Raw genomic sequence first — 24,866 nt, 5'->3', positions numbered from 1 at the left:
TATTTTCTAAAAGTATGTCATTTAGTTCTCTCATTAATTTGTAGGCTGGGCTATTAATTGAGTTCACAATAGGCCTGATAGGTGTGTTGGTTTTATGGACTTTTGGTTGTGCTCTGAGTTTGGGGGCTGTTGGGTTCATCACAATAAGGTCTTGTACTTCATTACTGTTGTTGAGGCATTTTCTTATTTTAGCTTGAAACTTTGTTGTGGGGTCAACTTGGACTTCCAGTATGTGGTTGTTTGCAAAGAATTAGAGTGTTTTGTGTATATAATCATCCTTAAACATAATAACTGTTGTGGAACCTGTATCAAATTTTACTGCCAGAGGATTATGGTTTTGTAGTTTCTTATTGATAGATTGGAGTACATTTATTTCAAAGTTGTTTGTTTTTGTTGCTTTTGTGGTTATGTGTTTCTGTATAATTTTATTAGCCTTGTGGCCTATTTCAATTTGTTCAATGTCATTAAGTTTTGCAAAGTCACTGGCTATCTTTAGTGAGCATATGGTGTCTTTTATGTTTTTGTGATTGATGCTTGGATTTATATTATGCTTCAAACCCTTATTTAGTAGTGACATTTCTGTCTGACTGAATTCAATATTGGTTGAATTTACAACTCTTGGGAAAAATTTGTGGGGATTACTATTCTTATTTACGTATTTATCGATAGGCAGCTTGTTTGTGGACTGTGTGGGATAATTATTTATTTCAAGTTTCTGCTACCAGTCACTTTTTATTTTATTTTATGCGTAATCTAACATAATGCAACACGTTTCGAACATGTTCTGTTCATTTTCAAGCGTTAATACATACATAGAGAAATGTTACTTAAAAATAAACAGTCTTAAACCAGATTAGTCCAGAACACTTTGTCCATTGTTTTTTAATTTTTAATGCAGCTGCTGGTGTGCCATTTGGGGGGAAGGAGGGGGCAGTGTATATGTAGAAATCGAAATCAGTTATGTCTTCTGCTGGTGTTACGAAAATAGTGTGAAAGGTTTTTATATGACAGTTGATCAACTCACATTAAAGACACAGGCCACCCTTTGAAAATCAAAGACAACCTCAAAATCTTACACAAAATAGGAAAAAGTAAAAGAATGCATATCATGGAAGAAATGGAAATTTTCATACATAACACAAAGCATGGAGATAACATTCTTAATGAAATAACCGTATTCAAAAACTCAAAATTCTTCAACAGTCTTAAGCCAGTTCCAACTCAATAGATTCAACAAATGTCAATGTAAATAATTGACTAGAACCAAGAATATCGATACAAAACCTCGATAAAAGGTACAGACTCGCATGCTATAGTCCACCATCTTGTGATGTGTGTATAACATCGAAGCAATTTGTGCAGTGGCAATCAGTGACAAAATACACTCCTGGAAATTGAAATAAGAACACCGTGAATTCATTGTCCCAGGAAGGGGAAACTTTATTGACACATTCCTGGGGTCAGATACATCACATGATCACACTGACAGAACCACAGGCACATAGACACAGGCAACAGAGCATGCACAATGTCGGCACTAGTACAGTGTATATCCACCTTTCGCAGCAATGCAGGCTGCTATTCTCCCATGGAGACGATCGTAGAGATGCTGGATGTAGTCCTGTGGAACGGCTTGCCATGCCATTTCCACCTGGCGCCTCAGTTGGACCAGCGTTCGTGCTGGACGTGCAGACCGCGTGAGACGATGCTTCATCCAGTCCCAAACATGCTCAATGGGGGACAGATCCGGAGATCTTGCTGGCCAGGGTAGTTGACTTACACCTTCTAGAGCACGTTGGGTGGCACGGGATACATGCGGACGTGCATTGTCCTGTTGGAACAGCAAGTTCCCTTGCCGGTCTAGGAATGGTAGAACGATGGGTTCGATGACGGTTTGGATGTACCGTGCACTATTCAGTGTCCCCTCAATGATCACCAGTGGTGTACGGCCAGTGTAGGAGATCGCTCCCCACACCATGATGCTGGGTGTTGGCCCTGTGTGCCTCGGTCGTATGCAGTCCTGATTGTGGCGCTCACCTGCACGGCGCCAAACACGCATACGACCATCATTGGCACCAAGGCAGAAGCGACTCTCATCGCTGAAGACGACACGTCTCCATTCGTCCCTCCATTCATGCCTGTCGCGACGCCACTGGAGGCGGGCTGCACGATGTTGGGGCGTGAGCGGAAGACGGCCTAACGGTGTGCGGGACCGTAGCCCAGCTTCATGGAGACGGTTGCGAATGGTCCTCGCCGATACCCCAGGAGCAACAGTGTCCCTAATTTGCTGGGAAGTGGCGGTGCGGTCCCCTACGGCACTGCGTAGGATCCTACGGTCTTGGCGTGCATCCGTGCGTCGCTGCGGTCCGGTCCCAGGTCGACAGGCACGTGCATCTTCCGCCGACCACTGGCGACAACATCGATGTACTGTGGAGACCTCACGCCCCACGTGTTGAGCAATTCGGCGGTACGTCCACCCGGCCTCCCGCATGCCCACTATACGCCCTCGCTCAAAGTCCGTCAACTGCACATACGGTTCACGTCCACGCTGTCGCGGCATGCTACCAGTGTTAAAGACTGCGATGGAGCTCCGTATGCCACGGCAAACTGGCTGACACTGATGGCGGCGGTGCACAAATGCTGCGCAGCTAGCGCCATTCGACGGCCAACACCGCGGTTCCTGGTGTGTCCGCTGTGCCGTGCGTGTGATCATTGCTTGTACAGCCCTCTCGCAGTGTCCGGAGCAAGTATGGTGGGTCTGACACACTGGTGTCAATGTGTTCTTTTTTCAATTTCCAGGAGTGTATAATGTGCAATAGTGTAATGTCAATCAACAGCTCTGCCATTACACCAGTGATGCTAGTGAAGCAGCAAGATGATGAAATTGTAAGTGATCAACTGTCATATAAAAACATTTCAAACTATTTTCATAACACATAACTGAAGCAAATCTATCTACATCCGATATAGGCTGTAATATACATAGTCAACAACAACAAAGAAGAAAACCGGCAGAAGACATCACTGATTTAGATTTCTAGATATACACTGCCTCCCTCCTTCTCCCCAAATGCCACACCAGCAGCTATATTAAAAAAACAATGGACAAAGTGTTCTAGACTAATCTAGTTTAAGACTGTTTATTTCTCTATGTATGTGTGTATGTATATATGTATTAACGCTTGAAAATGAACAGAACATGTTCGAAACGCGTTGCATTATGTTAGATTAAGCATAAAATAAAATAAAAAGTGACTGGTAGCAGAAACTTGAAATAAATAATTATCCCACACAGTTACAGTCCACAAACATAGCCTTTATGGCTGAAAATAATTGAGATTACATGTGTTGTGAAAGCCGGTCCTAGTGCGGCGCATGTCAAGTGGCACCACAGGCCTCTCTTTCCCTGTGGCCTGCCCTCCATTGCCCCTCGAAGAGTATTCGTATCAATTTTGAAGGTCCATTCCTTAACTGTTTTTTTGCTCGTAGTAGTTGACGCTTTCTCGAAATTCCCTTATGTGCTCGTCCACATCCACAGCGGCTACAGTCACGGCTTACTCAAAGATTTTTTTCCACAGAAGTATTGCCATACGCATTCGTGACGCACAATGACTCACTGTTTATATTGAGAAAACTTTTGTAAAATGAGTGACATCCGGCATGTTAAGGCTATTCCCTTTCATCCACAGCCCGACGGAGAGGTGGAGTGCCCAGTCTGTACATTCAGTCCTTTCCCTAGGTCACAATCGATAGGTTCTCGAGTTCTTATAGGCTCATTCCAGTCGGTAATCGTACCCTGGTGGAGTTGCCACCAGCCCCATGTACTGCTCCATCTGCTCTGACCGATGCCTAGCCACCACAGGCATCACGGGCTTCTTTCCCCGTGACCTGCTCTCTGTCGCGACTCGCACCAACTGCGTCCGTTCTCTGCCGGCTGGGCCTGAGGGCTCGGCTGGCACCCTAAGTGGACACCAGCAGTTCTCCGTTGCTGCCGAGTCGGCTGCCGTCGCATCATGTGCACCTCCGACGGCTCAGTATCGTGCGACTACGACCAGCTCTGCCCACACGTGCCTGACCGTGCACGGGATAGGCCTGTGCCCCGTCTGCTGCTTCCACCGTCCGCTTTGACACTCGTGTAGCAGTCTGTGCCCCTTCCGGCTCCTGCAGTGTATTCGTTCCGTTCCGGGTGCCGCTGCCGCCAGGTGGAATAGTCGTCATCCCGGAAGAAAGGATATTGCGGAGACGTGACTTGGCCACAGCTCGGGGAGGTTTCCAAAATGAAATTTTCAATCTGAAGCGAGGTCAATCCGTGTGAAGTTGCCCAGTGATGGTTGCTTGACCATTTTTGTTTCGTATCAGTGCACACTCTGCTGCAGAGTGAAAATCTCATTCTGGAAACATCCCCCAGGCTGTGGCCCTGCCGTGTCTCCGCAGTATCCCTTTCTTTCGGGAGTGCTAGTTCTGCAAAGTTCGCAGGAGAGCTTCTGTAAAGTTTGGAAGGTAGGAGACGAGGTACTGGCAGAAGTAAAGCTGTGAGTTGTGCTTGGGTAGCTCAGTTGGTAGAGCACTTGCCCGCGAAATGCAAAGGCCCCGAGTTCGAGTCTCGGTCCGGCACACAGTTTTAATCCGCCAGGAAGTTTCGTGATCTTATGGCTGTTGCCTATTTAAATGGTTTATTGTTTCATTCTAATAAAATTTAATTATGACATGTATTTAGTTAACACTATCACCCAATATTCATTTAGTTTATTTATTTTTAACAATGCAGTATTAAACAATAGGAGCTTTCCCTTTTGTTCTGTGGTAATAAAAATGCCCATTTATGTTTAGGTTTATTGTCAATAAAGAAGTACATTATTGCTGGGTGTGGCATTGTTGCAGTCAGTCTGTTCTGAAACCTCTGTTAGATTGGATGTACATACTTCATCGAGAGTATAGAATTTGTTATGTCTTTTGTTCTGTGTGTAATTCGTAATTGATTTTGTGAGATTAACTGGAATGCAATAACGTGGATGAACAGTGCTCTGTTGGACAGATAGAAAGTGGAGTGTGTCGCAAAACATTTTACGGTTCTGTTTCAAAAAAGTTGGAAAATGTCAATGACTTTGATGAAGTTAGACAACCTTTGTTTAAATTTCGAGTAAGTTCTTCTGTAACATCGGTGCATGAGTATCATGAGAAGAAATATATTGTGAAGTACAATCACATTTTTGGAAGAAAGTGCTGTGACCCACTTCATAAGAAGCCTATTACTAAAGGTTTGAGGGAAATAAAACTTGAACATTTGTCCTTGTTATGTGAGAGTGAAACAGCTCCCCAAGTGAAACGTAATGTGATTCCTGGAAATTCCCTGTGCCCAAATTGTAACTCAAAAATATTTGTTGTGAATCCAGAACCAGAATCGTGTAACTTTGATAATGACATTTATATTCCTAATGAGGAAAGTTGTTAGGATACTGGATTTTGCTTGTTGTAAGCTAGACGTATCTCCTGCTTCGAAAATAATAAAATTAAGTAGCAGAAAAAGAAAAGCAGCTATTGAAAATAAAGTACAACAAATTTCAGACAAAATTAGAAGACGTGGAATCATGCTTTAATAATACAGATCATCGTCGTCATCATCATCATCATACCAACATTATTTCTAAAGAAGAAGAAAACCTACCACCAGCATCATCAGACACTAAATATTTGAGCTTAATAGAGAAATTAAAAATGAAATTTTTAGTGACTTCTATAGAGGAAAAAGTTAAAATTTTAATTTTGGGCCCGAACTCACGGTCAAGAGAAAAAATTGTTAATGAATTCAACTTTTCTCATCATTTGGTTCAACTAACCTGAAAATTAGTTAAAGAGCAAGGCATTCTTCCAGTTTTAGGAAAGAAGAAAGGAGTAGGCATAAGTGAAGAAACAACTAAAAAGATCCAGAAGTTTTTTGGAGGTGATGAAAACAGCAGAATGTGCCCAGGTTGCAAAGATAGCAAAGGAGTTGTTATGAATTGAGTTAAAAAAGTAACAAAGCAGAAACGACTAGTGCTGTCAGATTTAAGTGAACTTTATGCAGCTTTCAAAAATGCTCGTACTGAATGCAAAATTGGAAGGTCAAAATTTTGTGAGCTGTGCCCTAAGTGGTGTGTTTCGGATGGGTCCTCAGGGACACAGGCTGATTATTGCGGGTGCAAAACTCAGTGATCTTAACTACAAAGAGTTACTAGATTTAATGGTCTGTGACACTAACAGTTATGATTGCATGATGAGTTCGTGTAATAAATGCCCTGGTAAGGAAACTGTTATTGAATTGTTTCATGAATGTGATGAGGGAATGCCAGATAGTATTACCTTCAAACAGTGGGTCACAACTGACAGTGCAGAAATGAAAACAGTGGTGAAATATCAGGAAGAGTACTTGGAATCTGTAATTGATAACTTACAAAAACTCAAAAGTCACCACTATATTTCTAAAATCCAAAGTAAGTTTTTGAAGGACAAAAAAGCACAACTTAATGAAACTGAATGCATAATGCTTGCTGATTTTGCAGAAAATTTTACATTTGTGATTCAGGTTGCAATTCTCTACTTTAAAAATAAGAAAGATGAAGTTTGCAGTTCTTCAAGTTGCATTCTAAGTGGCTACGTGGGGCACAACACTTTGGCTGTACATGTGTTTCAAAAGTATGTAATAAATTACATAAACGAAAATTTTCCCAAGGTTGAGAAGCTGATATACTTTTCAGATGGAAGTGGTAGTCGGTATAAGAACAGAAAGAATTTTTCAAATCTGTGCAACCACAAAGTAGACTTTGGGTTGGAGGCTGAATGGCCCTTTTTTTGCATATTGCCATGGTAAAAACGCATGTGATGGAGTAGGAGGTACAACAAAACATGAAGTAAGTAAAGCCAGCCTACAAAGACCAACCACAGGCCAAATTATCACAGTACTGGATATGTGCATGTCTTTTGCAAGGATAGTATTAAAGGCATTACCGATTTTCTGATCAAGAAAGAAGAAGTGGTTCTGCATATGAAAACAACACTTCAAACGAGATTTGAAAACTGTATAGGCTAGCAATAAAAGGAACAAGGAATTTCCACAAATTCCTTGGCATTCCAGAAAACATAGTTCGATGCTATGTAACATCAGAAACCGAAATGTATGGGAATTATTGTCAGTAAAATTACATCTCTGTTTTTGACGTTGAATGACATAGTGGCACGTGTGTATGATGGACAGTGGTGGCTTGCAGAGGTTGAAAGAATAAGTTTGGTAAACAATGATTTTAATAGAAAAGAGGAAGTTTTGAAGTTAGACAAAATATGGATGTTGACGTTGTGCCAGCAGAATGACAGTTGATTACTCTTCATCGAGAATGATGACACCTTCCAAAGATAGGCATACCGTCGGCATCACGTGGCGAATGGTGGTGCCCTCTATGCGCTCTATAAATGTGAGCGTACCTGGAGCCTCAGTGGCAGTAGCCAGACGACCTCAGACGATGTCTCCCGCAGATGGAGATGAAACGTTAGGGGGAAATTTTATACATCGACCACGGCCTCTCAGCCTGGAAGTTTCAACTGAAGAAATGATGTTTTTGTGCATTTTTACCACCCTGCTGGCCCAAGAACATCGTTCAAGAAATTGACTAGTGACAAAGTGTGGATACCAATGAAAAATGTTTTAAGGAAACTTTCAGTTCTTGAACTTACCACAACAACTGGAAGGTCTTATTCTATACCACAGAAGCTGACTCAAGAAATAAGTGTTCTTAACATTCACCACCAGGTTTAGGAACAGTTGCATCTTGAAGGATGTTAATTGAAAATATTTATTTTAAGTATGTCAAAATAATATAAATGTTAATTTCAGTGATGTTTCCACCTTTTGTATATAATTCAGTACCTTACTTCAGTAATAATTGATTATATCCTGCCAATATCACACATGAGCAGGCAAGAGCCATAAGATCTGTTGTAGGTTAATGTGAATTATCTCCTCATTTTCAAAAATTCATATCAGTGTTGGAATTTTTACATTACGTAGCTATCATATAGGTGTACAAACTGTGCAAAAATCATATTTCTATATTCAGACCCAGCTGAGAAAACTAACCCCAAACTTTACAAAAAATGAAAATTTTCAAATTTCAAAAATTCATAAAAAATTAAGGAAACATTTGTAAGTGTTCTTGCTCTATATGAGGCTAGTAGTGTATGATATCTAACAATAGGAAAAAATAGACTCTCATGAATCATTCCCTATTTATTTTTAGGCCTAAAAAGTGGATTTTTGAAAATTTAGATACCAAACTTTGGAGGTAATTTTGACTGGTTATTTTTGAATTTAGGGTATTTTGTGTAATAGACAATGTTGTAGAGGACACTTTTCTAAAAACACAATTGCAATGTTGTAACTTAATCCACTGCATAGATATTCATACTTTTGGTAACATTTCTAACCTGAAACATTATCGTGCGCTTTCAAACAAAAATGGCCGCCATCCAGTAAAGGTGAAAGGTAATTTTTTTTTAAAACCTGTTTTGAACTTCTCAGTTATAGGGTAATCACATATAATAAAATTAAAATATCTAAAAATGGTCAAGCAACCAACTTAATTTTTATTGGACCACTTCATTTGGATTGACCCAGTTGGGGTGTGTGCCGATACGAAACTTCCCGGAGTGCTAGTTCCACGAGGTTCGCAGAAGAGCTCCTGTGTAGGAGATGAGGTACCTGCAGTAGAGAAGCTGTGAAGAGGACGGGGTGTGAGTCATGCTCGAGTAGCTCAGTCGGTAGAGCAAGTGCCTGCAAAAGGTAAAGGTTCCGAGTTCGAGTCTTGGTCAGGCACACAGTTTTAATCTGACAGTAAGTTTCGTATCTGTGCACACTCTGCTGCAGAGTGGAAATCTCATTCCTGCTTATTATATCTTCATTTGGTGTATTCACTGCAATTTTGGAAGCTCTTGTTTTCTTTATTTTCCTTGTAAATGTGAACCTGCAAACTTTTGGACAAAATGAGCCCACAATACGATGTGTAAATGTTAAAACTAGCAATTGATGTAGCAATGCCTCTGTGGCTCAGTCAAGTCAGCTGCTGTTATACGGTGACGGATACTGTGTTCAAAGTTACTGACAGTCTAATATTTTTTTAATGTGAAAATCTCCACTATGTAGGAGCATGGTTTAGAGCCGGTGTTTAAGCTTGACGCAAGTAGGTAATTACCTTCAGAAATGATTCAGTTGTTAAAATTAAAGACTGAAATATGTAACACCAAAGCATATTCTGACAAATATGCTCCTCATTATCAACCGGTTACACACATCTTAGAAAAGCTGCATCAGTGTGTCTGAATTTGTTTTAGTAGGTTATTAGTAATGTGGTATCGATAGCTACAATGCCACAACGTAGGTGCGTTCTGCTAGGTTGGCACTACGACAGACACCGACGACAGCGCACTCTAGCTGGAGCGGGAGAGCGCTGCGAGCTCCGCTCCATATTTTGACCATTTGATCAAGCAGATGGCCTGGAAACATCATTTTAACTTCCAAGGGTGTTGGCTTGCTGTTCAGACTATGTACTATTTACACGACGGGTGCACCTCAGTGCAAAGTTATGTATTCAGTTAATATTGTGATATAGTAAAACCATTTCTAAGAGCAGTACTGAGAGATTTTCACCTTTTCCTGCTCCTACTCAGTTCCTACATTCGGCCTACCCTTCAGTTTGCAGGAGAAGACCCACGCGCCACCTTCCAGGCGGGATACAAAAAGTAAGGATTATTGAGTCTGACCTTCAGATACACTATCGAGATTTTCTATCTCATCACGGAGAGGGACAGATGCCAGTCAGCCTTATTTGCATTGAGACATCAGGGAAGTCATTGGTGACATTTAATGCTAAATTTAACTTTCAAATGACTGTATTGTTTGCTCATCACTATCCCAAAAACTTAGGGCACAACTAAAGGCAATGTACATAATAGAAAATTCTTCAATCCAGTGTTCATCACTATTTAGCCACTGCAGTGAATGTACTGTGCAACATTTAAAATTTGTTGAAAATGTCAGATGAGTAATGTTCACAATACTTTGTATTTTACAGATGTAAAGAACCATTTGCAATATTGTCAGCTCAGTACACCTGAAACTGGTATTCGAGAAAAAACAAAAAATGGTGTAACCATCACATACACAGAAACAAAAAAAGCTAACTTTAGTATTTTCAGGTAATTAATGACTTCCCTGATATCTCATAGCAAATAAATCAGACTGCTACAATTTTTTTCTCCCTGGTGAGCTTGATAATCTCAAAAGTGTGTTTGAAGATCAGATTCGATAATCCTGACTAATAAACTACTGGTACTAGAACAATTTCAGACACACTGATACAGTTCTTCAATGATACGTGTAATTGGTTAACAGTACAGACAATATGTGTCAAAATATGCTTTGGTGTTAATCATTTCAGTCTTTAATTTTGACAGCTTTTCATTTCTGAAGGTAATTCTCTACTAGCATCCAGTTTAACATTGGCATTGTATCATTCTGCTAGGCGGCAGCAGTGTTTACATAAAGAAATATTAGGAAGTCAGAAGTTTCAGACAAAGGACCGCTGTCATCATTTTACAGTGTTTGACTGACATTTGTTTTTCCACAAAAATGATAATAAAAATGCCTTACTGGGCCACTGTGGTGTTGCTGCCCAAATCACCAGTTTTATCATTTACACATTGTATCCTGAAGTCATTATGTCCAAAAGCTCACACCTCCAAAGAAAATAGACGTCAGTAGCTTCCAAAACTGCAGTGAATATACCAACTGAAGAAATAATGAGTTGCTCCTTTTAGTTGTTTGCAAAATGGCTACTGCAGTTTAGCAGCTCAGATAATTACAAAAGGTGATGTGTGGCTTCTGTCGGCTTTGATACAACGTGCATGCTTGTTAATGATGTCAAACTAGATGTTGATGGAATAAACTTAATGTCCTCCTTCTTGTGTACATTTTTTCCAAATTGGGCTTTGCCAAATGATGTGCAATATCAGTAAATGAAAATTGGTTAAATTTTCGTTATTTATATCCAGAAAATAAAGTTATTTCAAACTGTCTCTGATAAAATAGTGCATCTGAGTACAATTCCCTATGAAATATTGGCAGTGTTTATTAGGTAATATCGCGTTTTTACATTTTGAGGCAGAATTCATATCTGTTTCGCATTTATCGCAAAGTGCAATTTTTTTCCAGACCTTGTGTGTGCGTGTGTGTGTGTGTGTGTGTGTGTGTGTGTGTGTGTGTGTGTTTCACATTCTCTCTCTCTCTCTCTCTCTCTCTCTCTCTCTCTCTCTCTCGTTAGCCCTCTAAGTGTGTGGTGTCATGGACAGCTCGGAGTAAGTCAGAATATGGTAATGTTGGGTTAAAACTATTTTGAATTACAATCATTGAGATCTGTCATTGTGAGACTTGAAGGGAGAAGTGCAAATGAGAGTTTGGAGTTTATTTAGTAGCTTGAAGTAGTCTTTGTGATCTAACATTTCGGTATCACCCAGCAAGGATTGAAGTACAGAAGAAAAAGAAGTTGTACATGGTGTGGAACTGAGTAGCTGGACCACCAGAACAATTTCTAAAGGTGACTGTTCATCAGCAAGATTTATTAACAGTTAATTGACAGATCCAACACAGTGAAAATGTATCACGGATCGACAGCGGCTGAAGCATGCGACTGAAAACTCATCTTTTTCACCATATGTGTTACATATTGTCAATCGCAATGGAAGCTGGTAGATGGATACAATATTAACAACAAAGCCATCCATTCTGTCACCGTAAATACAAAACTAATTTTTGCATCCAAATCACCATATAAGCAGTACTCACAGTGGTGCGTTAAAGCGTGTTCCATCTTATCACAAAGCCAAACCCAACAGTATGCTTTGTAATAGTCGTGGAACCTCCTGTGCGCAATCTGAAGATGAGCTTGAAAAGATTCGAAAATTAGTTAATGAAGAAAATGTTATTTCAGAAAAATGACTGGTTGCAGTTTTCTTTATTTATATTGCATAAACGGTCACAGGTTCATAAACATCTGAAGTGGATAAGCTTAAATACTTTTTGTTTTTCGGCATGCATTTAGTATTCTTGAGAACATTGTTTCTTGCAATCTGGTTGCAGTCTAAGATGTTCTCGAACACAACTCGGAACAATTATAAGTACAGCAATGGTCAACAAGCCACGAAAATCGTGCTTTGATTTAACACACCTTACTGCAGAGTCATCAACAGATTTTAACCCCTTAACTGCCCATTTAGCAACTAAATTCGAAGTGCCATGCGCCGATGTCACAGGGCTTTCTCGAACAAAACTCATCTCCACAATCTTCAGGCAAGAGAATAGACCCGTGCTCTTGCCCGATTTCAAGCTGACTAATGTTTTCTTTGATATGAAGATGAGATTAAATGAGACTTACTTTGAGTTGCAGACAAGCACAGTGAAAAGGCTTTTATAGATGAGCTATCGAACGAAGCCTTCTTCGGAAAATAAAATGCGCTCACATTCGCACGAGTGGGCGCACTCCGTGCACCCGTGACTGCCACCTCTGGCCTCTGAGTGCAGCTCTCTCTCACGTTGGACGAAAGCGACAGCTGGGGGTGGGGCTGGGGAAGGAGGAGTGGGGAAAGGCAAGGCTGCTGTCTGGCAGAGCGTGCATGAATTAGATGGTGTCCAGGCAGGGCTGTCAGGAGAGGAGGGGGGGGGGGGGGGAATGGGGAGCAGAAAAGGAGAGGAGCAGAGAAGGGGAAGGGATCAGTGGGTGTGTTGGCAGTGCACAAATGAGGGTGAGTGGACCCAAATAGGGATGAGGCGATAGGACAGAGGAAATGGAAACGGTTGGATGGAAGTTGTGGGGATAGTAGAGGATACCGTAGATTGAGGCCAGAGTAAGTTCAGGATCAAAGAATGTGTTGTAAGGATAACTGCTATCTGGGCTCAGGGCCCTGACACCCTATTCTCATTCCTTCACAACCTCAACACCTCCTCTCCCATCAGCACCCCTTATCCTCTTCAACCCCAGCACGCCACTGTCTGTCGGATGTTGACCTCTTCTCTGATAGCTCCATCTACACCTATGTCCCCATTAAACCCACCCATCATCAACAGTACCCGTGTTTCGACAGCAGCCGTCCCTTCCGTTCCAAAAAATCCCTCTCGTACAGCCTAGCCACAGGGGATGACGTATCTGTAGTGACGGGAGCTCCCTTGCTCAGTATGCTGAAGGTATCACAAAGCTGTTCACAGACTGACACTATCCCCCAGAGCCTGCAAACAAATTTCCCACGCATATCCCACACACCTCCGACCACCCACCATCCCCGAGGATCAGCTACACAGGAGTGAGCATCCCCTTCTTCACCCAGTATCGGCCTGAACTGGAACAACCGAACCGCATCCTTCGCCCGGGCTTCGGTTATCTATTATTGTGCCCTGATATAGAGGACATCCTAACCGAGATACTTCCCACACTTCATAAAATTGTGTTCCGTCACCCACCTGACCTCCGTAACATCATTATTATGCCACTCACAATCCCAACCCATTGACACAGAAATCGTATCCCTGTGGAAGACCCGGGTGAAAGACCTGCCCAGTCCACCCACTCAGCACTACGTATTACGCCACCCCATCAGAGGCCAGATTATCTGTAAAAAAGCCGTATCATATATCATCTCTGCTGCAGTCAGTGCACAACTTTTTATACTGGTACGAATACCGACCAGGATGAATGCCCAGTGTCAAACTGTGGCCTAGAGCGAAGTGGACCACCCTATGGCACAACACGCAGCTGATGTTTGTTTTCACTGTGTGCTTTACAACCCAGTTCATCTGGATCCTTCCCTCCACCACCAGCTTTTCTGAACTGCGGAGATGAAAGTTATTCTTACAACACATTCTCCACTCTCGAACTTATCCCAGCCTCAATCTACACACCCTCCAACTGACAGTTTTTCTTCCCTCACCCCCCGTTCCATCACCGTCTTTCCTGTTCACGTTCCCCCACACTCGTGGTGCACTGCTGTCTGTCAGTGCACTCGCCGATCTTTTCCCCCTTCTCTGCTTCTCTCCTTTTCTGCTCCCCGTGCCTTACCTCTCCTGACATTGCACCTGGCAGCCTTGTTCTGCTGCCATCTTGGCCCTGCACTCTTCCCCACCCCATACCCTGCTATCCCTCCCCATTTCCTGCTCCATTCCCTATCACTGCTGTCATTTGTGCAACACGTATGTTCTATCTGCAGTGGATAGCAGTCACATATCGAAGAGATTTGATTGCTCGTGTGAATGTGTGTGTGTGTGTGTTCTCCTTCCTGAAGAAGCCTTTGGCTGAAGGCTCAATGTGTAACAGACTTCTGTTGTGCCTGTCTGCGACACAGGATGTAATCTTTACGTGAGTACCAATCTATCCTTTCCGTAATATTGTTGATATCCAGTGTGTATATGCCCCTGGACAGCTGGGAAATCCAGGTAAAATGTGAGAATTTTTTGTCTAGGTAAAACGTGGGGATTTTGTAGACTTCTGGAAGTTTTTCATTGTTTTAGTTTTCAGTTATTATTTTTGCAGTTTTGACTGGTAAGAACTGATACACTAACAAATAATTTTTATTTAGCCCGCTACTGCAGAATAATACTATAGCAATAAACATAAACAGTAGATTAATACCAAAATAAAACTTTTTTAATTGGATAGATAAAAAATATACTCACCAAGCGGCAGCAGAACACACACTTAAAAGACTGTTGTAATAAGCTTTCAGAGCCAGTGGCTCCTTCTTCAGGCAGAAGGATTGAAGAGGAAGGAAGAAGGATGAAGGAAAAGGACTGGAGAGGTCTAGGAAAAGGGATAGATTTCGGGAAAGTCACCCAGAACCATGGATCAGGGGAGACTTTACCGTACGGGATGAGAAGGAAAGACTGATTCGACCCGATTCTGTGCAGTGAAGGCTGAGGCGAGATTGGTGGCGTATTGCTGTAAAGAGTCTGCATCCAAACAAATGCCAAGGCTGTATGGGAGGAACATTTGACATGGAAAGGATGGCTTCACTGCACGTAATTACCCCACCAGCCTAGTTAAAATGCAGATTTCCTGGGCTATTGTGTCCAATTCTGGTACTGCTGACCCTTCCACAAAAAAGGGTTCAGAGCACACCATTCGGGTTCAGAGCACACCATTTGTGACTCAGTATTATCCTGGTCTGGAATGTGTTAATCAGTTACTTTGACAGGGCCCTGACTTCCTAAAATTGTGCCCTGAAGTGGGATCCATTCTGTCTGAAATTTTGCCCACCACACCTAGAAGAACTTTCTGTCACCCTCCCAATCTCCGCAACATTCTTGTCAGACCCTACGCTCCTTCTGCACCCATCTCCCTACCCTACGGTTCCTATCCCTGTGACCGTCCCCGCTGCAAGACTATGCACCCTCCTACCACCACCTATAATAGCCCTGTAACTGGCAAAACATATACTGTCAAAGGAAGAGTCACCTGTGAAACAAAATGACACGTCATATGCCAGCTATTATGTAGACACTGTTCGGACTTCTACGATGGCATGACTACCACCAAATTATCAATTACGATGAATGAGCACAGGCAGAGGATGTATATCGGCAACTCGCAGTGTCCTCTACAACACGTCATTCGTGACCTCGGTGCCCGTGTCACCACGTGTGCCACCTGGATCCTTTTCCCAGACACCTGTTCCTCAGAACTCTGCAGGTGGGAACTAGCACTACAACATATCCTTGGTTCTCGCCATCCACTTGGCCTTAAGTTATGTTAATGTCTTCTATCTCATCATTTCTTCACCGTTAACTACTCTTTGCTTCACTCCATTTTAGTTTTCTACATCCTTCATTTTGTTTCCCGTCTATTTTTCATCGCCCACCTCTGTTACGTACAATGCACGTAGCTTTTCACTCCTATTAACTCGTGCACAATGTTTTAGTAGTAATTTCTGTCTTGCATATTACCCCGTCTTCCACCTTTAAGCTCTCACGTTTTCAAATCTTGTCCGATGCAGTCACCAACACTCAGTCTTTCCTTCTCATCCCGTACAGTAAGTTTCCCCTGCCCCGTGGTTCTGGGTGACTTTCCCGAAATCTACCCCTTTTTCTAGAACTCTCAAGTCTTTCTCCTACACCCTTCTTCCTTCCCCTTCAACCCTTCTACCTGAAGAAGGGACCACTGGCTCTGGAAGCTTATTACAACAGTTTTTTTAAGTGTGTTCTGCTGCTGCTTGGTGAGTAGATTTTTTTTTATGTATCCAATTAAATAATTTTGTCAATAACTCAGGCCAACTATGGAAAAACTTTTTTGCTGAAAATATGTAATCTTTTTTTTTTTTTTTTTTTTTTTTTTTTTTTTTTTTTTTTTTTTTTTTGTGGGAAATCCCAATATGGTACTTAAAATAATTTAAAAAGAAGGTGTAATGAATGTAGATGACGCTGGCAGCACTGCTGAAAAACATTTGCTGGCAAAAAAGGTCGATTCTAGTTTTGCATTAACAGATGGTGTTTTGTTTACTGTCAACCTAACCTCACTTTCCCGTTTCCTGTACATGTGCTCACTACAATGTCTAATCGTGGTTGTAAAAACTCTGCTGACAGTTTTTGTTATATAAGTAGTGAATTTGTGATTAAAAAACACCGAAGAAACATTAGAGACTTTGTGAAAAAGGTTTGTCACCACATAAGATATATTATGTGTGTGTTGAAGATCTGAGAAAATGGTCGAAAAAGGAGAAAAAAAAAGCCCTTAGATTTGCTGTTCCTATGATATGGAGGGAGCCAAGAAATCATTCGAAAAGCAAGAAGATAGTAAGCTACCCTAACCTACCGTCTACCATCCAACCAGTAGGGCATGGAGTAGATTTGCTGGTTCCTGAACCACCAGATGATTTAAATTCTATTCCAACAGGTATATTTTCTGATGTACAATCGGATTTACATGAACCAGATGATGATTAATTCCACTGTAATACAGAAAGTCTAGAGCCCAAATTGTTTACTCAGACTGAGCTTAACGATTTGGTCAGGGATCTGGGCTTAACAAAAGGAAATGCTGAATTGCTTGGCTCTAGAGTAAAAGAAAAGAACTTATTGGCAGTTGGAACCAGCATATACATGTATAAAAAGAGAGAGCAGCAATTTTCCAAGTTTTTTCGACAAGGGGATTTAGTGTACTGCTCAGACATTCCCAGTCTGATGAAAAAGGAAGACTGGAGGCTGTTTATTGATTCATCCAAAATTAGTTTAAAGGCTGTTTTATTACACGATGATAACATGTATGCATCTATACCTGTTGGACATTCTGTACATATGAAATAAAGCTATGAAAATCTAGAAATAGTGCTAAATAAAATAGGCTATTCTGCTCATGGTTGGATGATATGTGGCGATCTAAAAGTAACACGCACGCTCCATGGTCAGCAAGGTGGCTTTACCAAATTTCCATGTTTCTATTGTGACTGGGACATAAGGGCTAGGGATCAACACTGGTGCAGAAGGAACTGGCCTGTGAGGGAGTCCTTAAAACCTGGTGAGGAGAACATTCTATGCAAAAACCTTGTAGATCCAAAAACACATACTCCTACCACCTCTATGTATAAAGTTAGGCCTGATGAAACAGTTTGTAAAGGCTTTGCCTAAAGATGGACCATGTTTTAAGTATCTCTGCAAAAAGTTTCCACACCTTTCAGAAGCTATACTAAAGAAGGTGTCTTAGTCGGACCTGACATTAGATAATTGATGTTTGATGTTAACTTTGAATCTACAATGACCTTAAATGAGAAAGAAGCATGGGTATCATTCAAGCAAGTCGTTACAAAGTTCTTAGGACATGAAAAAGACCCAGAATATGTTTCTATTATAGCTACAATGTTAAAGAAGTTTAAACCTTTAGGATGTTTAATGAGCCTGAAAGTTCATTTTTTGAACAGTCACCTTGATTAATTCCCAGACAATATGGGAGATGTTAGTGAGGAGCAAGGAGAGTGTTTGTGCCAGGACATTAAAGTGATGGAAAAAAGCTACCAAGGCTGCTGGAACACCAACATGATGGGGGGCTACTGTTGGTCACTTCACTGAGAAGTTCAGCAAGCAACTCATTGTAGAAAAAGCTATACAAGAAGCTTCAAAGAAAAAAGAGAAAGAATACAAAACAATTCCGGCTGACAAGTGAATCATCTATTAACACATATCATTGTTTTAAGTAGTTTACTCTTAATACAAACATGCTTATGTTGTAACAAAGCGTTTCATTAATTTCCCTGTTTACTGTATAGCATAGGATTTTTATACTATATGATAAAAAGCTTATTGCTCGGGAAACCATTGGTGATAACAAAAAAACTAAGGCTAGATTTGGATTCAGTTCATAAAATCTATAAAGATCAGCCCTCAAATCAATAAATAAATAAAATTCGTTGGCCTTTGCAATTGTTTTCAGTGGTAAAAAAAACTTTTCTTTCAAATAAAATGTGCTATTAATACCAACAAAACATGGTGTGTACACAAGCATCTTCCAACAGCAAAACGTGTCAGATGTTTTAGGTCGAAGACAATGCAATACTTGATAACAACAAACTGCTTTTGATGTGTGTGATGTCCCAATTGTTTACATTTCTGCCAGGTCATAGAAAATATTGTAATTGGTGGTTTGAGGCGTATTACTTTCAAAATAAATTTCCTTTTATGCAAATTTCCTTGTATTGTATTATGTGTGAGGATGTGTGATGAATTTCTTAAATCATTGAGTGTTAGACTCCCATTCAAAATTTAGCACTTCAAGGATGTATCACTTAGAAAAAATTCAGTCCCAGAAGACCAGCCATTTATGCCATTATTCAAAATTTTGCTGGCACATTTGTGTTTGATGTCTCTGAAAGCATAACACACACTAAAAAAATCCAAACTTCAATGTTAATTCTTCAGATTTATTTTAATGTTCTTTTATAGATTATTAATTATGCAGTAATAATGGCAAAAAGTATAATTGTATTTTTAAAAAAAGTACGAAGTGAGTTCTTGAGCAATTTCACACATAATTGGCTTTTCTCTGGGAAAGTCAAAGTACTGGATGGAACATGTATCCAGCTAGATAACACACGAAATATTTGGGGGGGGGGGGGGGGGAGGGAGGAGCATTGACAGCCAATATTATATGTAAAAGCTTGCCTTTTCTTGTATTTTGAAGATGGGTGCAATTCAGCAACCATTTGCAACAGAAGGTGGTTTTATTCAACCTTTGACCATAGTTCCAACAGATGTACCCATCTTCTTTAGAAATATATGTAATCTGTTTTGACTATTTTCTTTTTGATGCCCACATCTTTGGAAGCAGCCCTGGATACCTTCACAATAAAAAACTTCACTATTTTAACATGGTTGGAATTGAGCAATGATCAGAGATCAGTAAACGAGTCCAAAGTAGCCAACCTGGTGCACCAAAAGGTGGTTTTATTCATCCTTTGACCATGATATTGCTGAATTTGAACCCATCTTCTTTACAACTACATGTAACTCTTTTTGACTACTTTCTATTTGATGTCTATATCTTCAGAAGCAGCCATAGATACCGTGGCAGGCAAAAACTTCAACATTTTGAACATGGCTGCACTTCAGCGATGGTTAGAGATCTGTAAATTAATCCAGAGAAGCCAACCGATTGCAACAAGAGGTTGCTTGTAAATTCATGGACATAGAATTGAAAATAGTCAAAACAGGTTCCATGTATTTCTGAAGAAGATGGGTTTACACTGTCAACCATGGCCAAAACTTGAATAAAACCACCTTTTGCTGCAACTGGTTGGCTACTTTGGATTCCTTTACCATTAAGTTTACCTGTTTGTGTGTTTGCACAAGCAATGATGTTGCTACTGGCTGAATAGATCGTGTACTGTGCTCTGAATATCTGCCATTATAGATAGGCCAGTGAGGTCGCGTGACATTAGCTTTGACTGGCTGACAAACCAAATCATGCTGTGCACTCTCAATTTCAGTGCTTCGGAAGGTGCTATGCTGGATTTGGTGGAACTCGTGTCCATACTTAGGGAGTATGAAAATATGCAGATCAAAGATCTTTTCAAAACCTATTGTTTTCTGCTCGGTTTAGTTTCCTAAAGTTCTGGGAAGTTTTATGCTAGTGTATAAAAACCATCACCTTTCAAAAGATTGATAAGTTATACAACTCTGAGGGAAAGAGTATTGTCACTTAATATGGAAAAACTGTACTTTCACCTGGGATACAGAGTATTTTCACCCTGGAAAAATAGTATTTTCAGCTGAAAAAAAGTGAATTTTAGACGAGAAATTCAGAAAAATTGCAGGATTTTTTTCCTTGCCTACACACGCCTCATGGTATTCAAAACTGGACTTTACATTGCTTGAGCTTGAATTAGAATATGTAAATTAACGAATTAAAACTAGTAATAAATGGTAATCAGAATAATATTAAATGTACTGTGGAATGACCCATCCACTTACACGTGAAAAGGAATATAACTCTTTTTCCATTTGTAGATCCTCTCTGTCCAAATTTCCAACCATTTTTGATTTGGGTTTTTACATGTACATCAAAGAGTGATAAGACAGAGAACTGTTACAATAAGTACCGCAAATGATGACTAAATTTCCTTACAGCCATTCTTAAAATTTTGGAATCTATTCTTTCATATGATTTTATATCTTTTAAGAAGCAGGGATCCAGATGAGGAGTGTTTTCAGCTCCACTGCACTGAAACCGCAGTTTGATAAACATGGAAAATGGCAGAAAGACACCTCCCAATCCATTTTTGTTTTCATTGGATAGTTAAAGGAGTCATCTTAGCTGAAACATTTTTAAAGTGTCCCCCACCCTCACCCCCACTCCAAGTCTCCTCCCAAAGGTTCACACCAATCATCTCTCACTGATGATTTATCTGATTCACGTTCATACAAGTCTTTAACATTTGCAGTCGTGTGTGTGTGTGTGTGTGTGTGTGTGTGTGTGTGTCGTCTATTTTTGACGAAGGTCTCACGGGCAGAAAGCTTTATTTGTGAGAGTCTTTTGTACCTGTCTGGGACACAGCACCTCTGTTATATAGTGTGGCAACTTTCCTTTTCATAATATTGTTACATTCCATCTAGGATTTTCCATTGTTACATTTTTTAATTTATATTTTTGTATCTAGTCTGGCATGCTTCGCCTTGTGCATCAACTGTCTTTACAGCATTCGTGCCCCTTTCAGTGAGCCTTACAAACAATGACTGGAAAACATACCAGATGTCAACATATACTATATGACCATTGTCCAAATACGATTGCGTGAGGTCCATAACAACAACTTCACTAATCGGGATTTTCTTTATTGCTTGGCTCAGGATTTTTCTCTGTATAAATATCAAATCCTGAACAGTGGCATTACTTGACTTACATATTTTGAAGAACTTTATCTAATATTTGCCCTTTTTTGGGTATTGAATTGAATGTAGCAGAGTGTACCTCTGAATTTCATGAGGCTTTGATTAGTTGCAATATCTTCTTCAGGATAATAAACACATTGGAAATTTTGTTTGGGATGGTCAAAATAGATTGCAACTTGTTCAGAGATTTTTGTTATTAACAAAATGAAGGAACCTAGAAATATATAAGAATATTCTATATTGTGTGACGTCAGAAAAGAAAGAAGTGTGAAATGATTTTTTATTGACCAATATGATTGAAGTGTTGGCTTCTTCACCTGGGCCATACAAATACATGAAGCAAAATACGCTGAATTTCATGATATGTGAACATGTTTACATCTGTACCGCTTTTGTGATCCAGTTACCATGCCTACTAAATGAAATTTAGACTTCAGTGTTTACATCATTATTTCACCAGCTGTATCTATGACATGTATGATATACGGAACACCCCATGCATCTGCTGTTACACAGCATAGCACAGATTTATATTAGTGATTGGTTCACAACATCCCACAGTGCTTGAAGATGACAATATGTCAAAATTGCAGTCGCAATAAATAATATTCTAACAGCCAAAAGCGATAATGATTTCATTTAAAGATGTTGCCCATCTGTTTGTTTCTACAGTTACATCCCCACAAAAAGACACATGAACCATTTTTCTGCACGTATCTAAGGGCATTAGTTGTTGAGAGAGATGTCTTTTAACCCCAGGACTGATGCCACTAGAACCAGAAAATGAAATTTTGGAAGATTTATCGTGATTTATTCCCAGTTTCCATGATTTTACCTTCTGTTTTTTAGAAAACACTTGTACCAGTTGCTGCAAAATCTGTCACTCTCTGTTTCATTTGTGTCACTGTCAACACTAGTGTCATTTACATTACTTGTCTTCATTATCAGAAATATCACTTTCAGAAACATCTGTCACTTTTACTCGATAATAATATTAGAAAAGGAAAGTTGTTACTCACCATATAGCAGAGATGCTGAGTGATAGGCACAACTGAAAGATTCACACAGTTATAGATTTCAGCCATTGAGGCCTTTGTCAGCAACACACACACACACACACACACACACACACACACACACACACACAACTTGCACACACGTCTGCAGTCTCAGACAACTGAAACCACACTGCGAGCAGCAGCACCAGTGCATGATTGGAATGTCAACTGTGTGGGAGTATGGAGGAGGTTGGGTTGGGGAGGGGGAGTGATAGTATGGTGGGGGTAGCAGACAGTGAAGTGCTGAAGTTTAGACAGAGGGCAGGAGAGTAGGTGGCGAGGGGAGAGGCGGGGGGTAAGTAACGAAAGGAGAGAAATAAAAAGGAATTAAAAGATTGGGTGTGGTGGTGAAATGACGGCTATGTAGTGCTGGAATGGGAACAGGGAGGGGGCTGTATGGGTGAGAACAGTGACTAACGAAGGTTGAGGCCACATAGGATGTATTGCAGGGAAAGTCCCCACCTGCGCAATTCAGAAAAGCTGGTGTTGGTGGAAAGGATTAAGATGAGGAGTATCATGTTTGGCAGCGTGTTCAGCAGCAGGGTGGTCCACTTGTTTTTTGGCCACAGTTTGTCGGTGGCCATTCATGCGGACAGACAGCTTGTTGGTTGTCATGCTTACATAGAATGAAGCACAGTGGTTGCAGCTTAGCTTGTAAATCACATGACTGGTTTCACAGATAGCCCTGCCTTTGATGGGATAGGTGATGTTAGTGACCAGACTGGATTTAGGTGGTGGTGGGAGCATGTATGGAACAGGTCTTGCATCTGGGTCTATTACAGGAGTATGAGCCATGAGTTAACGGATTGGGAGCAGGGGTTGTGTAAGGATGGACGAGTATATTGTGTAGGTTCGGTGGATGGCGGAATACCACTGTAGGAGAGGTGGGAAGTATAGTGGGCAGGACCTTTCTCATTTCAGGGCACGACGAGAGGTAATCGAAACTCTGGCAGAGAATGTAATTCAGTTGGTCCAGTCCTGGATCATACTGGGTTACGAGGGGACTGCTCCTCTGTGGCTGTGCACTTTGCAAATCTGAACACTAAGTTTTTTGCTGAGCAAACCTAAATTAAACCTGTCTTGAAGGGAACGTGTTACCTGGATGTCGAAAAAATTTTGTGGGGTTGCTTCCAGTTGTGGTAATAAAGTGTGGAAGATAAACAAATTTGTATCAGCTGGACTGGTTTTAGGCACTCTGCTGATTGTACCTTTCTTGTTACTGAAATGTGGAAAGTAGCTGACAAATCAGATATTGATTCTGTCATGGCAGTAATCCATTATTTTGTTGTTTTTTGTTGCCAGGACAAACGAATAACAGTTGGTGATGCTCTGGCTCACCCATACTTGGACGAGGGCCGCTTAAGATACCACTCCTGCATGTGCAAGTGTTGCTACACGACTCCGGGAGGCCTCAGGCAGTACACACCGGACTTCGAGCCTGTTGCACCCCACAGCTTTGATGATCTGTGGGAGAAGAAGCTGACTTCTGTTCAGCAGGTCAAAGGTTAGTAAATTAAAATATAAATATATTGTCATTGATTGAATTTTGCAATACTTATGTTCATGACATAAGTAACTACTAACAAATTTATTATAATTTCTGTAAAAGTACACAAAATTGTGAAGAATAGTTCACCTTATCTGCGGGCATTAACATCACCAGTTACAATAACCGAGTAACTGCTCTGATGCACTTGTTAAGTATTTTTGTGACCAGTGTGGTATTTTATCTTGTTGGAGAGATGGACAGGTCATGAAGGAATGGCATTTCCAATGTTAGAAGTTAAAAACTGGCTTTTATTTGTACTGTAGAAGTTATTGAACATAATTTCTTCAAGAATATATTTCAGATTTTTTACCGAACACAAGTAGAACATGTCGCATACTTCACATTATGCAACTGTGTTTGTTTGCTGTTTCTCAGCTTGATCACTCAGTCAGTCACATGCAGTTGAGTGTACCGCGTTTTTTAGAGATAGGAGTAAACAAACATTTTTACCAAGGTAATAATCCACATCAAAGCATCATTTACAGTTTTCTTTTGAAAACTGTCATTATGTGGTGTACTTTCTGCTGTAGACTGTAAGATACACTGCTCTCACTAAGGACATTAGCACTAGCCCACTTACCAAATGGTGGTTTGCTCTGCAACTGCTACAATCTGAATGTATTCAATTCTTGCATAGACCTGGTTATCAGTGTGATATGAATGGCATTGTATTGTGGTACAATACAACTAATTTAAGAGAGAAATACTCTTAATAAAGAGTATTGAATCTGTTCGGCCATCTAGATTTAACTTTTCTTAAGGTTTCCTTAGATAAGCATCCAAATGCCAAAATGGTTCCACCACGATATTTATAGCCAGT

General features: G+C 40.5%; 1 protein-coding gene across 2 annotated transcripts in view; it reads left to right on the top strand.

Annotated features, from left to right (window-relative positions):
* Positions 1 to 24,866, top strand: part of LOC124805354 (serine/threonine-protein kinase NLK) — a 446,973-nt gene that overhangs the window by 406,557 nt on the left and 15,550 nt on the right. For both annotated transcript variants that reach the window (XR_007017447.1, XM_047265896.1), the window contains exon 8: positions 23,800 to 24,001. Coding sequence is in view for 1 of the 2 variants with exons in the window: in XM_047265896.1 (XP_047121852.1) it covers positions 23,800 to 24,001 (202 nt within the window). In the remaining variant the exon portion in view is untranslated. The remainder of the gene's footprint in view (positions 1 to 23,799; positions 24,002 to 24,866) is intronic.

The sequence above is a fragment of the Schistocerca piceifrons genome, chromosome 1 (genome assembly GCF_021461385.2).
Source record: "Schistocerca piceifrons isolate TAMUIC-IGC-003096 chromosome 1, iqSchPice1.1, whole genome shotgun sequence".
Classification (NCBI taxonomy): domain Eukaryota; kingdom Metazoa; phylum Arthropoda; class Insecta; order Orthoptera; family Acrididae; genus Schistocerca; species Schistocerca piceifrons.
This window is presented reverse-complemented; position numbering and strand designations above follow the sequence as displayed.